Source organism: Drosophila navojoa, chromosome 4 (genome assembly GCF_054131105.1).
Source record: "Drosophila navojoa isolate 15081-1374.11 chromosome 4, UAZ_NAV_1.0, whole genome shotgun sequence".
Taxonomy (NCBI): Eukaryota; Metazoa; Arthropoda; class Insecta; order Diptera; family Drosophilidae; genus Drosophila; species Drosophila navojoa.
In genome coordinates this window covers 13309393-13325407 of record NC_142892.1, presented here as the reverse complement: position 1 = coordinate 13325407, position 16015 = coordinate 13309393, and the positions used below count along the sequence as shown (strand labels likewise).

Below are 16015 nucleotides of genomic sequence, written 5' to 3'. Positions count from 1 at the left end.
GACACCATTTAAACAGTGTAGTTTCGGTCTGCCCACGGAATTTCGATTAAAGCAATCGCTGATGCGGCGAGCTCAGGGCTGGGTCGGCCCATCAATCAGTGTCACAGCTGTGCTTCAATCAGGGATCAAAGCAACTGGACTGGGTGCAATCCCATTCCCATCAGCATATTCATCATTAACCAGGCAACAAGCCTCCACACCCAGCCACACATCCTGTGCCCAATCACACACAAGATGCGTCCAAGTGCATGTCCTGTGGTTATTTGACAATTGTTTTGCCTGTTCCACAAAATCGTTTGTGTTGTTAGCATATCCTTCACTGCTTTCCTTTTGCGTCCAAGTGGCCATATGTCAGACGTCCCATGCAATCAGGTATTCCAGTTGCCTTTGTGGTGTGACTTTGGAACGGAAGGCGGCGTTGGCATAAGTATTTGTTGTATACCCTTATTCATGAGGTAAAAAATGTTGGTGTTGCTGGGGGTTGATTTCTCTAATGATTGCTTATGTATATGTTCGGGAGTCTGCAAAACTGTTGCGAAGTTGAGTGTATATCAATTCAGTCTGAGAATTATACAATTAAGTTTGGTTTGTACATTTCTGATAGTTAAGTATAATTAAAGGTATATAAGCAATACAAATAAAAGATGATTGTTTACCTAATAAATATAGTTTACTTTAAGCAATATATTATATTTTGGTGATATCATATTAATATATAATACATGTATCTACATATGTACATTATAAGGAGTCTAGTTGCTCTAGCTCTGCCTAAAAATCAATCCACCTGTCAATTTCTTCATGGATCTCTCTATCCAAACGTCTCTGCCCGTTGATTCATATAAGAATCAGACACTTATTAAATATATTCAATAATATTCAGTTTAAAGATTTCTTCAAATTAATATTAAAACCTCTTCTTAATTTAATCTCTATATTTTTCCGATATTATTACATACATTATTACAATTGAAGAGCTAAGATCAGCATTATTATATATGACCATCAATAAACCAATGAGATATACAACTTATCTAGAATCTTTAAAGAGCAGAAGTTTAAGTGTGTCTCTCAGTCGGTCACTGCCGACAAAAACTCTTCCATATGAAGTCTCTTTATCAAAAAGAACTGCATATAGCTTGTTCAGAATGGAATAAAGCTTTAACTCATAATGTATATAGGGTATTTAAGCAATGACACCCTCCTGATATCTCGATTATATTTTTATCACATATGGTCAAAGGTTTTGAAAATGGTTCCTCGACTGGAAAATCAAAAGGCGCCTTTGTTTGTGTGAGCTTCTTTGTTTCAGCCATTTGATGTTGATGTGGTGCAGCTTATTAACTTTTTTATGCACCACACAAATGGTCGATTCACGAGCTGTGCATACCCTATAAAAGTTTGATGGGGTTATCATGGACTTTGTTGCCGCCAATGGCTGTAGCTCTACTAAAACTGAATAGCTGCACTAAAACCGAAAAGCTCTGCCACACACTCGCTGAGCACTCGTAAATCTGATTGGCAATTGTCGCACGCATAAACTCCGTTCGGAGTCGGGAAGGCGGATGAAGTTCTCGGGACGTGTGTCAACATTTACGCCTCAATTATCAGCAGACGCACAACAAACAGATCCCACACGGAGCTTATAATTTGTTGTCCATAAGCAGGCCATTCACACATGGAGACCACCCAGCGTGGTCAGAGAGTCAATCCCAAGTCGAGTATCAATTCCCCAGCTTAGTGGCCAAGCCGATTCCTGCCACACTTGCCGGTTGGCGGTCCTTGTGGCAGCGTCAAGGACACGTGTCGACCATTAATTTACGCGTTCGTTTTATCTGCGATTTGGTTGCGCACTGCCAGCCCGGCTGCTCATCCCGGCTCCTTGTCCGGGCACGTGCCGCCTTTGGCAAATCAAATGTTTTTATTATTTAAAGCGACAAGCGCTGTGGCGTTTTATTGTCTTCCTTGTTGGCAAGATAACGGGAACGTAACGTTGCGTCGACGCCAGGACAAATTACAGTTAAGCCACATCCGGGCCGCCATTGTCCTGCGAATTGATAACGAATTGCACCTTGGGGAATTCTCGCTTGACTTTTGTCTCTTAATGAAAATAAAGTGATAAATTTTAATTGATTTGATACCATCGCTGGTCAGCGGCAGCTCATTAGCCAAGCATAATGCATCAAGATAACGGAATGTTTGACATAATTGAATTTTATAATGGGTTTCTGCTTTCCTTTACCTAGACCTATTGCTAATGACACCTTTTGTCAGCCGAGCAACAATTGACCAAGGTGAAGAGTATGAAACTTATTAGATTTCAAATCTTTGCTCATTCTATGTCCAACTTTAATTTCTCTTCAGCTTCTCTTTAACTTTCTCTCAGTCTCCATTTCCCGGTTTCTCAGTCAATTAATAACTTTCATTTGATAGCTTATCTGAAAGTTTCTTGCTGCCTAAACTCTTTTTGGTTACACATTTCGAAATTGATTGCTTTTAAATTAAAACTGGGCATAAATCATGGAATGCCTGGCCGCACAGATTGGGCCAGAGCTCCCCATCTATGGCCCTGGTTAAAACAAAAGCTCCTCCAGCATTGTCAGCACAATGCAGGCGACATAAGCCGATTTCAGATATCTGGTCCGTCGTCCAACCTATCTGCCTCGCTTTCTATCTCTTTCGCCCACTCTGTCTGTCTCTCTTTCTCTGGCGCTGTCTGTTACCAAAAATGTAAAAATTATCATCAACGCACAAGTGGCTTGTACTTGTCACAGTCATGCCCACAAGTCCCAGGCCCCCTACTCCTGCTACTGCTACTGCTGCTCCTGCTCCTGCTCTAGCGCCTGCCCATCCCTTGTGTGGAGGGCAAAATATTTTCATTGTGTTTCAGCAGATTTTCAACACGAACTTTTCGTTGGGCTGGGGTTGAAAATTGGTTTGTTTTTCCGAGCTGGGCTGCAGAGAGGGGCGCAGGGCAAACATTTTTGAAATGCGATTACCTGCGTTTGCCTATTTGCAGCTCGGGCCACAGGTTTGGGCTGGGCTGGGCTGTGAAACTGCCATCGGGCGTTGCATGCTAATCGACTTTTGATTGTCTGCGTGTGAGTGTGTGTGTGTGTTTGTGCAAACAAAAAGGTTCAAATGTTCGACCATAAATATGAATTTATGCGAGTTATTAACTGAGATTTATCGTGTGGTGCGAGCCAAAGTGTGTTGATTGAATTCTGCCCTATCAGAGCAGCCGGCGCTTGGCCAGAGCTTGCCCAGACTCCTGCTTGCGGGTGACATATTCCTGCCTCGGCTGACAAGTGTTAACGCCTGTTTTTGTTATTATTCAGCTGGCCATCTCGCTCGCTCATAATTGCTAAAAAACTTAAGCTGCGTAAAATCCCAAGTTTCAATTTAACGCGTTTATGATTCATACACAAAGGATTTGTGGTCCACTCTAGCCCAGCCAGCCACCCAACCAGCCGCAACGTCAACCCCCGCCGTTGTGCACTTGTCATTCTTTCTATTTGATATTTGTTTTGCAGAATCTTATCTAGTTTCGATTAAAATTCGTAGCATCCGCCCAGCTGCCTGAGCCGCATCTCACATTTGACACTAAGCAGCTGCGAGCATAGAGAAATATTCCCTCCTGGCTGGCTTGGTGCGAAATTCGACATCGAAATCGTTTCGAACTGGCGCTGAGCATGCGCCTGGCGCCTCAATGGGCGTGTCCAGCTGCCAGCGCCAATGGCAAAACCAAAATGGAGTCTCTGGCTTGGATTGGGGCCTTGGGGTGGGCTCCACATGATTGCACATATGTGCTGGCTGCGATTGCTGGCCAAGATTTGGGCCAGGCGCCGTAGCTGTCGCTGTCGACGTCGATGCTGCTGCCACTGCTGCTGCTGCTGCTGCCGCTGCCGTTGACGCTATCGCTTGCAGGCAACATACGTGTGTACTCGGAACAACATGTGTGATATGTGCCCCGCCGTATGGATGCCGCAACAACCGGACCAGCACTTGGCAGTGCGCCTACCCGACTGCTCGCCCTCGCCCTCGCCCTCGTCCTCTGCGTGGCCCTGGAGGCGTCCATATGTAAGCTTCTACATACGATGCGGCGTAAATAAACAGACTGTCTTCTGTATATGGCGCAGTCAGTGGGCCAGCCCCTAGCACCAGTCTCCAGTCTCCCCCCCACTCACTCACTCCCTCCGTCCCTCGTTTGCCAATTTCTTGGCTTTTTGTGTGTGGCCTCTAAGCATTTTGGTTTTATTACGCGTCTTACTTATTATGGCTTTGGCGCCGGAAGTGGAGCTTAAGTCGAACGACTGTTGCTCCATCGCACTACTGCGGCAATGCCTATGACCAGCAGGCGTCAGAGTCCTTCTAGTAGTTTTTCCCGTACTTCTCAAATAGATTTGAACTCTTGGCTTGATTTATGTTCCCTGGCCGTGTGATTGATGAGCTGCCCATCAGCTTGGCCCAGGCAACAAAGCTGCATAATTGAACGTCTTTGACTCTGTTTACTTAACTGCTTACAAATTACGCTCGGTTATCGATGGCAATAAGCAGATCCAACTGGCTGGATTTCTATATATGTATATACATTCGTTTAAGGCGTAAATATAGCCTTTGATGTTAAGTGCTTTAGCGTTATTTCAATCAATCAATGAGAGAATGTTTACCGAGTATCGATTTGGTTTTGATAATCTCGATCGGTCGCTTGGTTAGTTGTGATTTATATGAAACTGTTTATATTTTTTGAAACTACTGCAGATGGTTGAAAAAGTATATAAAGGCGTTGATAGTTGTTCTCTTCAAGAACTGATATATAGTGTATACATATATACAATTATTAATATAGCTTCATCTAATGCTTATTAAATTTATGGGGATTTTGAAAAACTTCAGACAGCAAGATATTGATCCCTTGAAAATCTGCTATAAATCTCTCTTTTATTATTATACATATATATGTATATACATAAAAACCTTAACAAAAGCGATAGAAAAATAAGAGATATATGTTTCTTAACCCACAATTGAATTCAGAGCCTACATTCATAGGCTTTTAATTTCTTATTTAACTAAATTCTAATTTCAATTGATCACATTTTCATTATCAATTCCGCTTTTCCACGTTTTCCATCCCACTCCACTTACGCATTTGATTCAATTTTCTTCGCTTTAGTTTGGCGGAGCACGTTTTGGTAATTATTCAAGCTGATTAGAAGTCAGCCGTAAAACTGGATGCTCAACTTTTATCAGCTGGGTATTTACGAGCGCGGGATTCTTTCGCGTTTTTATCAGCAACTTTATAATTTAAGCGTTTGCGGCGTGACTTTCTCCTTTGGCGGCTGAGTAGCAGGAGCACGGCTTAGTGTTGTTTATCAATTAGAGGCAACATTTGAGGTGTACGCGACACATTCCCCCCCGTCCTGCTGTATGTCTTTGCCCACGTCCACGTCTGCCAGACTTCAGTCAGTCGGGCATAAAGTGATTTCAACAATATTTCGCTTAAAAGATTCAAATCGCGCGCGAAGCGCTGTCGAGGCAGCCAGTCGGAGGAACAGGAAGAGCAGCCATAACAAAGCAGAACATGAGAAAATATAAATACGCATACGACAACTGGTGAGGGGTGGGGAGGGAAGGGGGTGGGGTGTGGAGAGCGCAGAGACTGCCGGTGGGGAGACGCACGCGACAGAAGGAAACGGATACGCTCGAAGGGGTTGCAAACAGATTCAAAATTTCCAACCACATATGACAATGCTCCACAGTGGCACCCGCTCGCTGTTTTTACCTCCCTCCCTCCTTGTGGCTCCTCTCCTGATCCAGGAAATGCTGGAAAAAAAATGAAATCGCCAGCGAAAATTCAAATTTTTGCGCTGTAGGGAGCCGCCGGCAGTTGGGGCCAAATGGGGGCCAACTAACTGTTTCTTCTCTCCATTTTTTGTTGTTGTACTCATAGCGGAAGCTCAGTGGCCGCATGTGTTTGGGTCGGGGCCCGGGTATTGTCGTCCTTATGCCAAGGGTCGTCAAGCGCGAACATTTGCATAATCAAATAATAAAAATTTGCATAATTTTATTTTTTACGATTCGCTCTCCACGCTTTGCAAAGTTTCAGTTTCTAGTTTCCAGCTTCCAGACCTCCACTCGCTCTTTGTCTGGCCTCTAGAAGTACACACATATAATGATACCGTTATCTGTCTGCCTCTGTCTCTTTCTGTCCCGCCGCTAGTTTCAGCTCTCCAACTTTTCCCTATAAACACAAAATGGTGTCAATATTTATTGGCGAACCTGTTTGTTATCGCTGCCAAAGAAATTTGCAAATTTTAAATATTAAAAAGTTTTGTTCCCATCATTTTGGCTCTATCTGAAAATATTTGCATCGTAAATTTGCGTCGAATGCTTAAGATAACTGAATTCTGTGTCTGCCTTCATATTTGTGATTGCAATTAAGACGATTCTATGGGATGGGCCACAAGAGGCTTTAAAATATCATTTTTAGTCAAGTTTAGTTTAGTTTAGCAAGAAATCTATTTTTGAATTTATGGAAGCAACTAGAAAATATTATTATTGAGATTATTTAAACAAAATAATAAGTGAAACCCCAAAAGACTTGATTAAATATTTGTGAATTTCATTTCATTTTACGAGAGTTTTAATTTTCCAAAGATCATTTATTTTTAGGGCAAGAAACCCGATGAAATTGGTTTGAGCTAATGAGAATTCCATAGGAATTAAATTCTTTAAATTGACTTGTTTTAATACTGCCTTATATTATTCATTATAATTGCATATTAATTGCTACACAAAATGATAAGTTTGAGGATGGATATAAACAATTTTTAATTAGAGCATGAGCAAATCCATTCACGAGTCATGAGACTTGAAATTAAATTTGTTACAATTATCAGTTGCATCTATATACATACATACATGCATATACAGCCGTGTGCCTATTTCTCGTGCCATTAATTAGTGTTATCATTAGACTTGTTCGATATTTCCTTATTGGCAAACGCTGTGCAACACTATCGAATGCTTTAGAGGCAGCGCACATAAATATTCAGGGCGAGGGCAAAAGCCATTTCATTAAGTTAACTTTTATGTGGCCCATAAATCAGACACAAACAACAACAAACGGTGGGCAACGAGTGAAAAAATAGCAGCGACAACATTCACGATTTCACATGTTCCATATTCATGGAATATAGCAAACGCGATTTTTTCTATAGCAGCGGCAGCGCCTCCACATTCATATTCCAGTGCAAGGTTGCTGTTTGGGGCAACTAACAAAAACTCGCACCAAATAAAATAAATGGCTCAGGCAACGCTCGACGCTGACCATGTTGTTCCCAATGTGGCAGCCACGCAGCTCCACCAGCTTCCCACTTCCAGCGCCCACTCAGATTTTTGCCTGATTTTAATTTAGCACAAAGTGTGCGTCAGAGAGGGAGAGAGAGTGAGAGCGCTGCATATGCGTGGCACATTATGAAATTATGAGCATTATAAATATGAAGAATGACCACTTATCTAAATTACACCATGTGTGTGTGTGTCTCAGAGAGAGAGAGAGAGAGAGAGAGAGAGAGAGAGAGAGAGAGAGAGAGAGAGAGTGAGAGAGAAGGAGAGAAGCAGAGAGAGCTGGGTGGGTTGTCATCGAACGAGATGACACACTACCCTGCCTTAGTGGAGGATGATGAGAATGCTCTTACTAACGCCGATGCTGATGCCTGTTGGCTGGGTTAAAGACACGGTCGTATATCATGCGAATGTTCTGGCCAGCAAATGTGCTGAGTATATGGAAATTCTGAATTGTTGCCAAATGATAAATGGAGCACAAAACAGCAGCGATGGCGACAGCTAAACCAAACAGATTTACGCAAGACAAACGCACACATATGCCCAGGGGCAGAGAGTGGGACAGACAGAGTGAGAAAACGAAAGAGAGAGAGGGAGAGGTGCATAATTGTATGAGTGGTTTATGTGCTGCGTAGCTACTGCCAAGGCACCAAAAAAATGCCGGCAAATATGTCATTTGACATGCTAAATATTTCGCGCGTGGCACTGCAGCATTTGCCAGGTAGGCAGCACAAAAAAGCAAGCAAGACGAATTGCGCATACGCCAAGTAAGCCAGCCAAAGACTGGGGCTAAACGTTTGGCACTCTAAGTGATGTAGAATTGAAGCGATTGGGCAGCACTATTCAAACAAATTTAAAGTATGAGTTCAGCGTTGCATTACAGCAGCTTCGATCAGTTTTGATTAGAACAAAATTAAGCAATACGTAGTGCATCAAAAGAAAGCCTAACTTCAACTCTAGCTCCTGCTTGAATATAATAACTCAAGTCATCTCTCATATAAAGCAATTCAACAATTCATCTTAAAGACTCTACCAAACCGCAGCGCTTGCTCCCACGCCGTAGCGCTGTAAATCAATTAGCAACCGCAGCTGGTATCCTGCGGCTTCTGAAAATTAACTACCTGCTAAGTTAATTGAGCAAACAACTCCGGACAAGCGGCCATAAAAGTTGCGCCAGCCACACTAAAAATTCGCTCGTTCGCTCGCTTTTACAAACTATTAATTATGTGCGCAAAGTTCTGACAGCAGAAAACAGGCGCACGGCTCGCTGAAAAGTTTTGCAGAAACTAAAAACTGGCAGCAGGCACCGAGCAGCGGGTGGAAAAGGAGTAGCAGAAAAAAAAAAAAAAAAACAAAACAAAAAAAAACATAGGAAGCGCACATCATAAATTACAGGACGAACGGACATGGACACGCGGATGTTGTCCTGGCGCTGTCCTGGCTGCTGTTCAGTCAGTAAGCCGGCTGTCTTGCGGCAAGCCAAACAGCTTCCATGCTTCCAAAAATCATTTCAATGGAGCGCCGAGAACCACAAACGGCTCCAGGCTCTGTCTCTGTATCCGTCTCTGGCACTGAATCCGGCCGTGGCAAAGGTAGACAGCCACACACACACACTCGCATACACGCACATATACATAAAATGGCTGCCGTAGCGCACAAAAAGTGTCATGGCGCATGAAAAACTTCCTGGCCAGGGAGCAGGACTTCATCATGTGCCTTGGCCGCCGCAAAACAATGGCGGCAGCTCCTCGCAACGGCCACACACACACACACACACACACACACACACTGACGCACACACAGTTGCACAATTTTTGGGCAAACGAAAGTCGCATTGTGGAGCTCAATGTTTCCGGCGGCTCAGTGAAGGCGAGCCAGGGCAGCCAAGCAGCAGCCTCTGTGAAACAAAGCGCATCCGTTCGGCGAAAATTGAAATGACAAAGTTCAAAGTTTAAGCGGCTTGGCTGTCAGTTAGTTGGAGCGCTGCTCGCTCTGGTTTTAAGTCGACGTTCAGCTCAGCTGGCACTACGACTGCGCATACCTGTCGCCGACCAGGCCAATCTCGGCCTGTCCATAGCTAATCAGCATTTATAAAGGACATGGAAATTAAGTGACCCACAGGCGGAGTGGCTCGCAAATGAAATTGCCTGCAGTTAGAAGCGCTTAACGAGGCCTAACAACAAACAACAGCAGGAGCTGTGAGTGCACAAAAGTCATAAACTGAAAGTCAGCTCGGGACACGCCCACGAGCCCTGCCAGTGCTGCAGTGGTGCGGCAACCCCTTCGTAGAGAAATATTTGCATACTTTTAAGCGGAGCTGAGAAAAATCACTCATACGCACACGTCTCCATTACAGCATGGGGGCGTTGCCAGGCCCTGTGGGCGCTATGGTTTACCCAGCTGTCTCGTTTTTTGTTGTTCTCGTTGTTCTAGTTGTTGGTGTTGTTGTTGTTGTGCTATTATAACGGTATTTGCATTGTGTTTAAACGTATTTGAACACGAGGTCGACGTCGCTTGTCGTTCGTCAGGGTAGCAGAGCTCCCTGCTCCTGCTCTCCGAAATTGAAAGGAAGCTGCTGGGAAATTCACTTTGGGGGTTACACTGGCTGGTACAAGGGGGGCCGGCGGCAGCGCTCGTTCAAGTTTGGGGCAAGTGCTTACCAAATGAGCAGGCAATTTATTTACGGTCAAATTGCGAGGTTAGGCAAAGGCAAAGGCAACAGCAAAGGCAAAGGCAAACAATGCGCACGTTTGGCAAGTGCCATCCAGCGCGAGCTGCCTCTCGGCTGCGTGTGGGCGTAAAAATGTGATAAATATGAAATGCGATTATGGCTGCTATTATATAGACCGTCATGATGAGGCTTATTATGGAGTTGCCACTGCGGTTGCTCCGGGCGTCGTTTTGAGTGAGTAGCTGCCAACTCTCTTCCTCTCTCTCTCTCTCTCTCACACTCAGTCTCCTTTTCTCTGTCTCTGCTAGCTTAAATGAGGAAATGTGATTTTGACGATGTGTTGGCTTAACGAGACGCAAACACAACTCCCGACATGGGTGCGTGTGTGTGTGTGTAGCGGAAGTTGTAATTGTTTTTAAAGGAAGCTGAAATTGCTCATTGGGGAAATGTATAAAATAAATCAGGGACACGACTAGACGCCAACTTCATTGTGGAGTGCAAACATATCAGTGAATAGATCGTAAAAAAAACTATAAAGCTGCTTGGGAAGAGTTTAAGGAAGTTATGCGAGAGTAGTTTGTAAAGTTCTCGAATTTAGCGAATTATATATATATTATATATGATATTATATTTATATTAAATTATTGTACATTATTTTATAGAATTCTAATATTTTGTTGTACATCTGAAATGTATTTTTTTTTTCTTTTTTGAATGTCTGCCTCAACATCAAAGTCGAATTGGGCAAAAGTCAAGCCTCATAGTAGGCAAGTTCCCTTCTTAGACAAGGCCATGCATAACTTTTAACTAACCCAAATTTGCTTCAGTTCAATCAACTGCTAGAGACAACTCCAACTTCCCATCTCCTGCAGCTTCAACTCTAGCATTTCGTACGCTTCAAATTTCGATTTGCTCACCGTTTCGACAACAAAGCAGAGTTTCTCATGTCTCTCCCACACTGGTGCTGTGAATGTCTTTATCAAGTGGCTGTGGCTGTGAAGACAAGGCTATAAAACGCTAATCCCATCATGGGAACAATGCGAACAAGTCATGATTTGGCCTGAGGTGCGGGGAGGAGCTGCGTTTAGCTACGCCATCAATTGATACATCTCAGTTAAGAGAGAGGGAGAGACAGAGAGAGAGAGTAGAGCGAGATCCTGTGAGAATCGCGTGGCTCGCTTGCACGGGCTAACAGGATTTGGCCACGCTAAATCAACGCAATTCGCTGTGGCTCATTTGAGTGCAGCAAAACGAGGCATCCACCACCCAAGACATTCGCTGCGCTTTGTTGGCATTCGGCATGCTACAAATTTTTGACTCATGGGAATCCCAAGGGTTGCCATTCGCCGTTTGCCATTCGTTTGCCTTGAGTTATTGAAATTCGAATATCGTTTCTGCCAAAAAGCACTTGAGCAGCGTTTGCCAAATGCCACATTAGTTGCGCTGTCTAACGCCGTGCGGCTACCCTTCATTCATATTCCATCTTGTTTACAGCTCCGTTCCCAGCTCCAGACTCCCATTCAGATTCACATATTCAGTTGCAACTCATTAGCGTCGCCAGCGCAGTTTTTGTTGGCGCATCTAATTGCTGCATACGTTGCTCGACTGCTCGACTGCTCGACTTGGGGACGGCATGCGAGCGACCCAGCAAACGTCTGTACGAACGGATGCATCCCCGTCCACTGGATTTTGGCTTCACTGCGCTAACAAGGCCAACATATTCTCGTCCACTCACATGGCGTATGCTGCGCCAGTGCATCTGGCTGATGGCTCTTTTTCTAAGCCTGGGAACCTATGTTTTTCACTCAACTGACAATTGCTTGGTATTAACTGTAAAAGATTTTTCAATTTAAATTGCTGTGAACGGCTTGCATAATTTAAAGAAATATATAGGGTATTTTCGGGAATACTTAATATTTTGATTTTGAAGAGTTTTTTTAAGTATATGTGAATCAAATTGCAATTATTAATTATAATACATAAATCTATATTTATATAGAGAAGGGAGGAAATAAATTCAGATGAAACATTATATGAATAAAAAATTTTACTTTACTGCAATTACTTTGAAAGGCTTTGAAATTAAAATTTATTTATTTATTTATATATTATTTAATCTTTTTTCAGCTCGTTAGCTGGTTTAAGCAGCTTAAAAAAAAAAACAAAGAAAAACAGCAAAATATGCTTTTGGAAAGGCTTAGTTGCTCCTCTTCTCTATTCCGATTTAAAACTCGAATCATGTTTAATCAAGAATAGGATGTAATGCAAAACAATTTGACTCATGTTGTTTGATGTTCAATAATAAATTTCTCACCAACCCAGTTCTGCTCTCTGCCTTCTGTATAAATGTACAGAGGATAAATATAGAATAAAGTAGAACTAGAATAGGCTTTAGAGCTTAGTCTTTCTGCTTACAAGAGTTTTTATACTGCTAAGATGAAAGCTGCACCGGATAAATAAATGGCCAAACTCTCATTCGCCAATTCAAATTCCCGTCACACATTTATACAAAATAGTTGACCCCTGATTGTATCCCATGTAACCCACATTTCATACCAATAAAAATAATATTCGCATGTACATTTTTAGTTTAAATAACAATTAGATATTTATTTGTAAACATTAAGACGCACATCAACTACATAATTCGGATGAGCATGGGACTTAGTTCTAGTATTTTACAATGATAAAACGGGCAGGATTAATGGAGCTCTGCCTGGCCTAGCGCTAATGGGATGGGGAAACAAAGTTAAATCGGATGCGATAAGAATTGCACTATATAAGGTTCTTTAACTTAGGCTGGGGCTGTAACTAAACTTAATATCACAATGGAAACATCTCTGGGGCAAGGGGGAATGGGAGCAAGTGTTACCGTCTCTAGCCTAACAAAACGCGCAGCAGCTTAAAAGTATCCGAAGAAATGCTTGGATCATTTGGCACCGCCGCCAGATCGTCGTCCCGGCGGCGTGCCACCAACCACATTGATGATCTCATTGTCGTTGCTGGACTCCTCCGGCGTGGGCTGATGGTCGCTGGCCTTGTCCTGGTGCGCGGTCATGTGTCGGGTGAGATGGTGCCGTTCGCGGAACGTCTCCTGGCAGACGGGACAGCGCAGCTTCTCCTCGCGCTTGCGCCGATTCGGATCGCAGGCCACCTCGCTCTTGTGGTGGGAGCGCATGTGGTAGACCAGATCGCTGGTCATGCGGAAGCTAATGTTGCACTTGGCGCAGACATTCTGTGCGGTCAGCGTGAAGGTGGACGCCAGCGTGGGTGGAATGAGCGTGGAGAGAATGGCGGCTGCGGCCGGGTTCTGCAGGGGCTGAGTGACTGCAAACGGATGCGGAGGCGGCCCAAATCCTGGATAGGCATGCAGAAACTCTTGCGGCGGGCCCGTGGGCGGCGACGAGGGATTCGAGGAGCAGCTATTGGGACTGTGGCCATTGGGTGCAATCGGTGGCCTGTAGAGCAGCTGCTGCTTCAATCGCTGCTGTGCCTGCAGCGCCTGCATCGGATTCACAGCCTGGAAAGCTCCATTGAACTGATACTCTGGCCGAAAGTTGTGATACATGATGGGATTGGCTGGCATGCCGTTGGGTAAGCCCGCGTTGGGTCCCGCGGCTGCTCCTGCTGGTGCATTGCTGCCAAGGCTGCTGCCGCCGCCGCTGTTCGTGCGCGGTGGGGGCGTGGCCACCGGTGGACTCATGGAGTGACAGCTCAACTGATCGGGGCTAAGCGGTGGAGCACTCACATCCACCGGCGACTCCAGCCGCGACACCGTCGAGGGCGACGATGAGCTGGACAGCGAGGAGGCCACCTTGGTGAAGGCGCTGCGCATGGGTGGCGGCGGCGGCGACACTGTTGCCTCTGGCGAGTCCACCAACGGTATGACCAGCGTGGGATCATCATAGACCCTGGGCGAACGTATGGCCAGCTGCGGATAGCGCTGGCGCGCCTCCAGCAAACTAATGTACTCCAGAGCCGCCGGCGAGGGCGGCTGTGAGGCGGCAGCGCGTGGCGATAAGTCCGTGGGATAGTGATTCAATTGGAGCGGCTGCTGTTGGTGCTGCTGCAGTGCCTCCTGTAGGCGTGCCTGCTTCTCGGCCTGCTTCTGCTTGATGCGCTCATCGGGCATCATCAGAAAGGCCACATCAAAGGAGCGCTTCAGTGTGGTCTTTACGCTGGGCTGCTCATTGTTGTTGTTGTTGTTGTTGGAGTGCTGCTGCTGTGTCATTGTTGCTGCTGCTGCTGCTGTGGGGCTGGTGGAGATGCGTAGCTCGGTTTGCTGTTGTGGCGGCGTTGTACGACGCACGGCGGGACTCGCATGCGACGGCAGGCTATCCATGAGCAAGTTCATCGCACTGGACACTGGCTATACTTTTGGCGTAGTCTCTACTCTATCTATTGTGGGATTTCTATGCACTTGTCAGCTAATGTGAGGCACCACCGTTCGTTTCGAAGCTCTGTTTTCGACTGCTGCCCGCACGCAATCTGTTCCTCTTTAAGTAGTCGCCGTTGCCACCACCGGAGCAGCGAGTCCACTTGGAATTTTCATATTGTCCCATTCAAAGGCGAAACTCTCCGCTCACTCGCGGCACTCGCACATCTGTCCTGATTCTTTTGTTGGACTCCGAGAGCGAGAGAGTCCAATTCGAATCGTCGTCACCCCTTATGCTCGACACTCTGCTCTGCTGTTGCTGGCAAGCGGCTATTGCTCTCCCGCTCTCTCGACAATCCATCTGCTTTGCCAGTTGCCAACATATTCTGTGGTTTTATTGTGTGCAGAGCGCGCCTGGGCGCGCCTCCTGGTTGGCTGGCTGCCCGACGACTGGCAGCCCGCTGAGACTTTCCTATTATGTTTCGACACAGTCTACATTGTGTGCCATATATAGAGGCACAGTGGTTGAAGAGAGAGAGAGAAAGAGACTTTGCTTTAGAGTTTTTGTGTAACATTATTTGAGGTAAAATTAATCAAAATAAATAAATAGTTAAATTTATTAAATTAAATTAAATTAATAATAAAAACAGACAATGTTGGTAAAATAAAAATAATAAATTAATAATAAAATTGAACTGAGAATTAGCTTTGGGGATTCGAAAATAAACTAAATGAAATAAAATAATTAAAAATATAGAATTAAATATGAGATAGTAAATATATTTACTATTGATTCCTATATAAATATTCACAATAAAAATATGAAATTAAATTTTATATAACAATAATATATTTGTAATTAATATTAATAAAAAAATATATTAAAAATTATTATTAAATATACAAATAAACAAATAATATAAATATATGAATAAAAATTGCATTTATTTCAATTAAGGTGCCATAACTACATACAATTTAATATATATTCTTCAAGCATAATACATTTTTACAGCAATTATATCATAGTTCAGTCCACTGTGCCATTTAGTCTATTGCCAAGTTTCGAAAAGAGGCGGCGCTTAGATAGGCCAGCTCTAGCTCTCTGGCTCTCGTTTCCATCCCCATTTTTTTCGGGTGGGCTAGCCATCTGTTGTCTATCTCGTTTACCCACCTCTGTATGTGTTGCTCTCTCGCTTTGTGGCTGCGGCACGATATATATCCTTGATGTCCTTGTTGCAAGTGTTTCCGAACAGGTTGTTTTTGTCGATTTTTTGGCAGCAGCAGCGAGATTGTCTGAATATGTATTCACGTCCTTGTTGTTGTTGTTATTGTTGTTGTTATTGTTGCTATTGTTGTTTGTATTTTGAATATATGCTGCGCGTAGCTTTTACATATTGTGTGCAAGCACATAAACACACACACACACACACGTGTTGAGAGAGGGTGGGGGTGGGAGAGAGAGGGGCTCTACATGTAGGCGACTGTTGAGCGCAAAAAGATTTCGCAAACTAAAATATTTATCCGTCTGCCATGTCGCTCGCTCTCTCTATATATGTATATGCATAATGTTAAATAAAAAACGAGGAAATAAAGCAGCAACAACAAGAAAAAACTCA

General features: G+C 44.1%; 1 protein-coding gene across 1 annotated transcript; it reads right to left on the bottom strand.

Moving 5' to 3' along the window:
- Positions 1-12603: 12603 nt before the first annotated feature.
- On the bottom strand, positions 12604-14891 carry LOC108650199 (uncharacterized). The gene has a single exon (XM_030385860.2). The coding sequence runs from the start codon at positions 14373-14375 to the stop codon at positions 12951-12953; it is 1425 nt and encodes a 474-aa protein (XP_030241720.1). The 5' UTR covers positions 14376-14891; the 3' UTR covers positions 12604-12950.
- Between the last annotated feature and the right edge of the window lie 1124 nt (positions 14892-16015).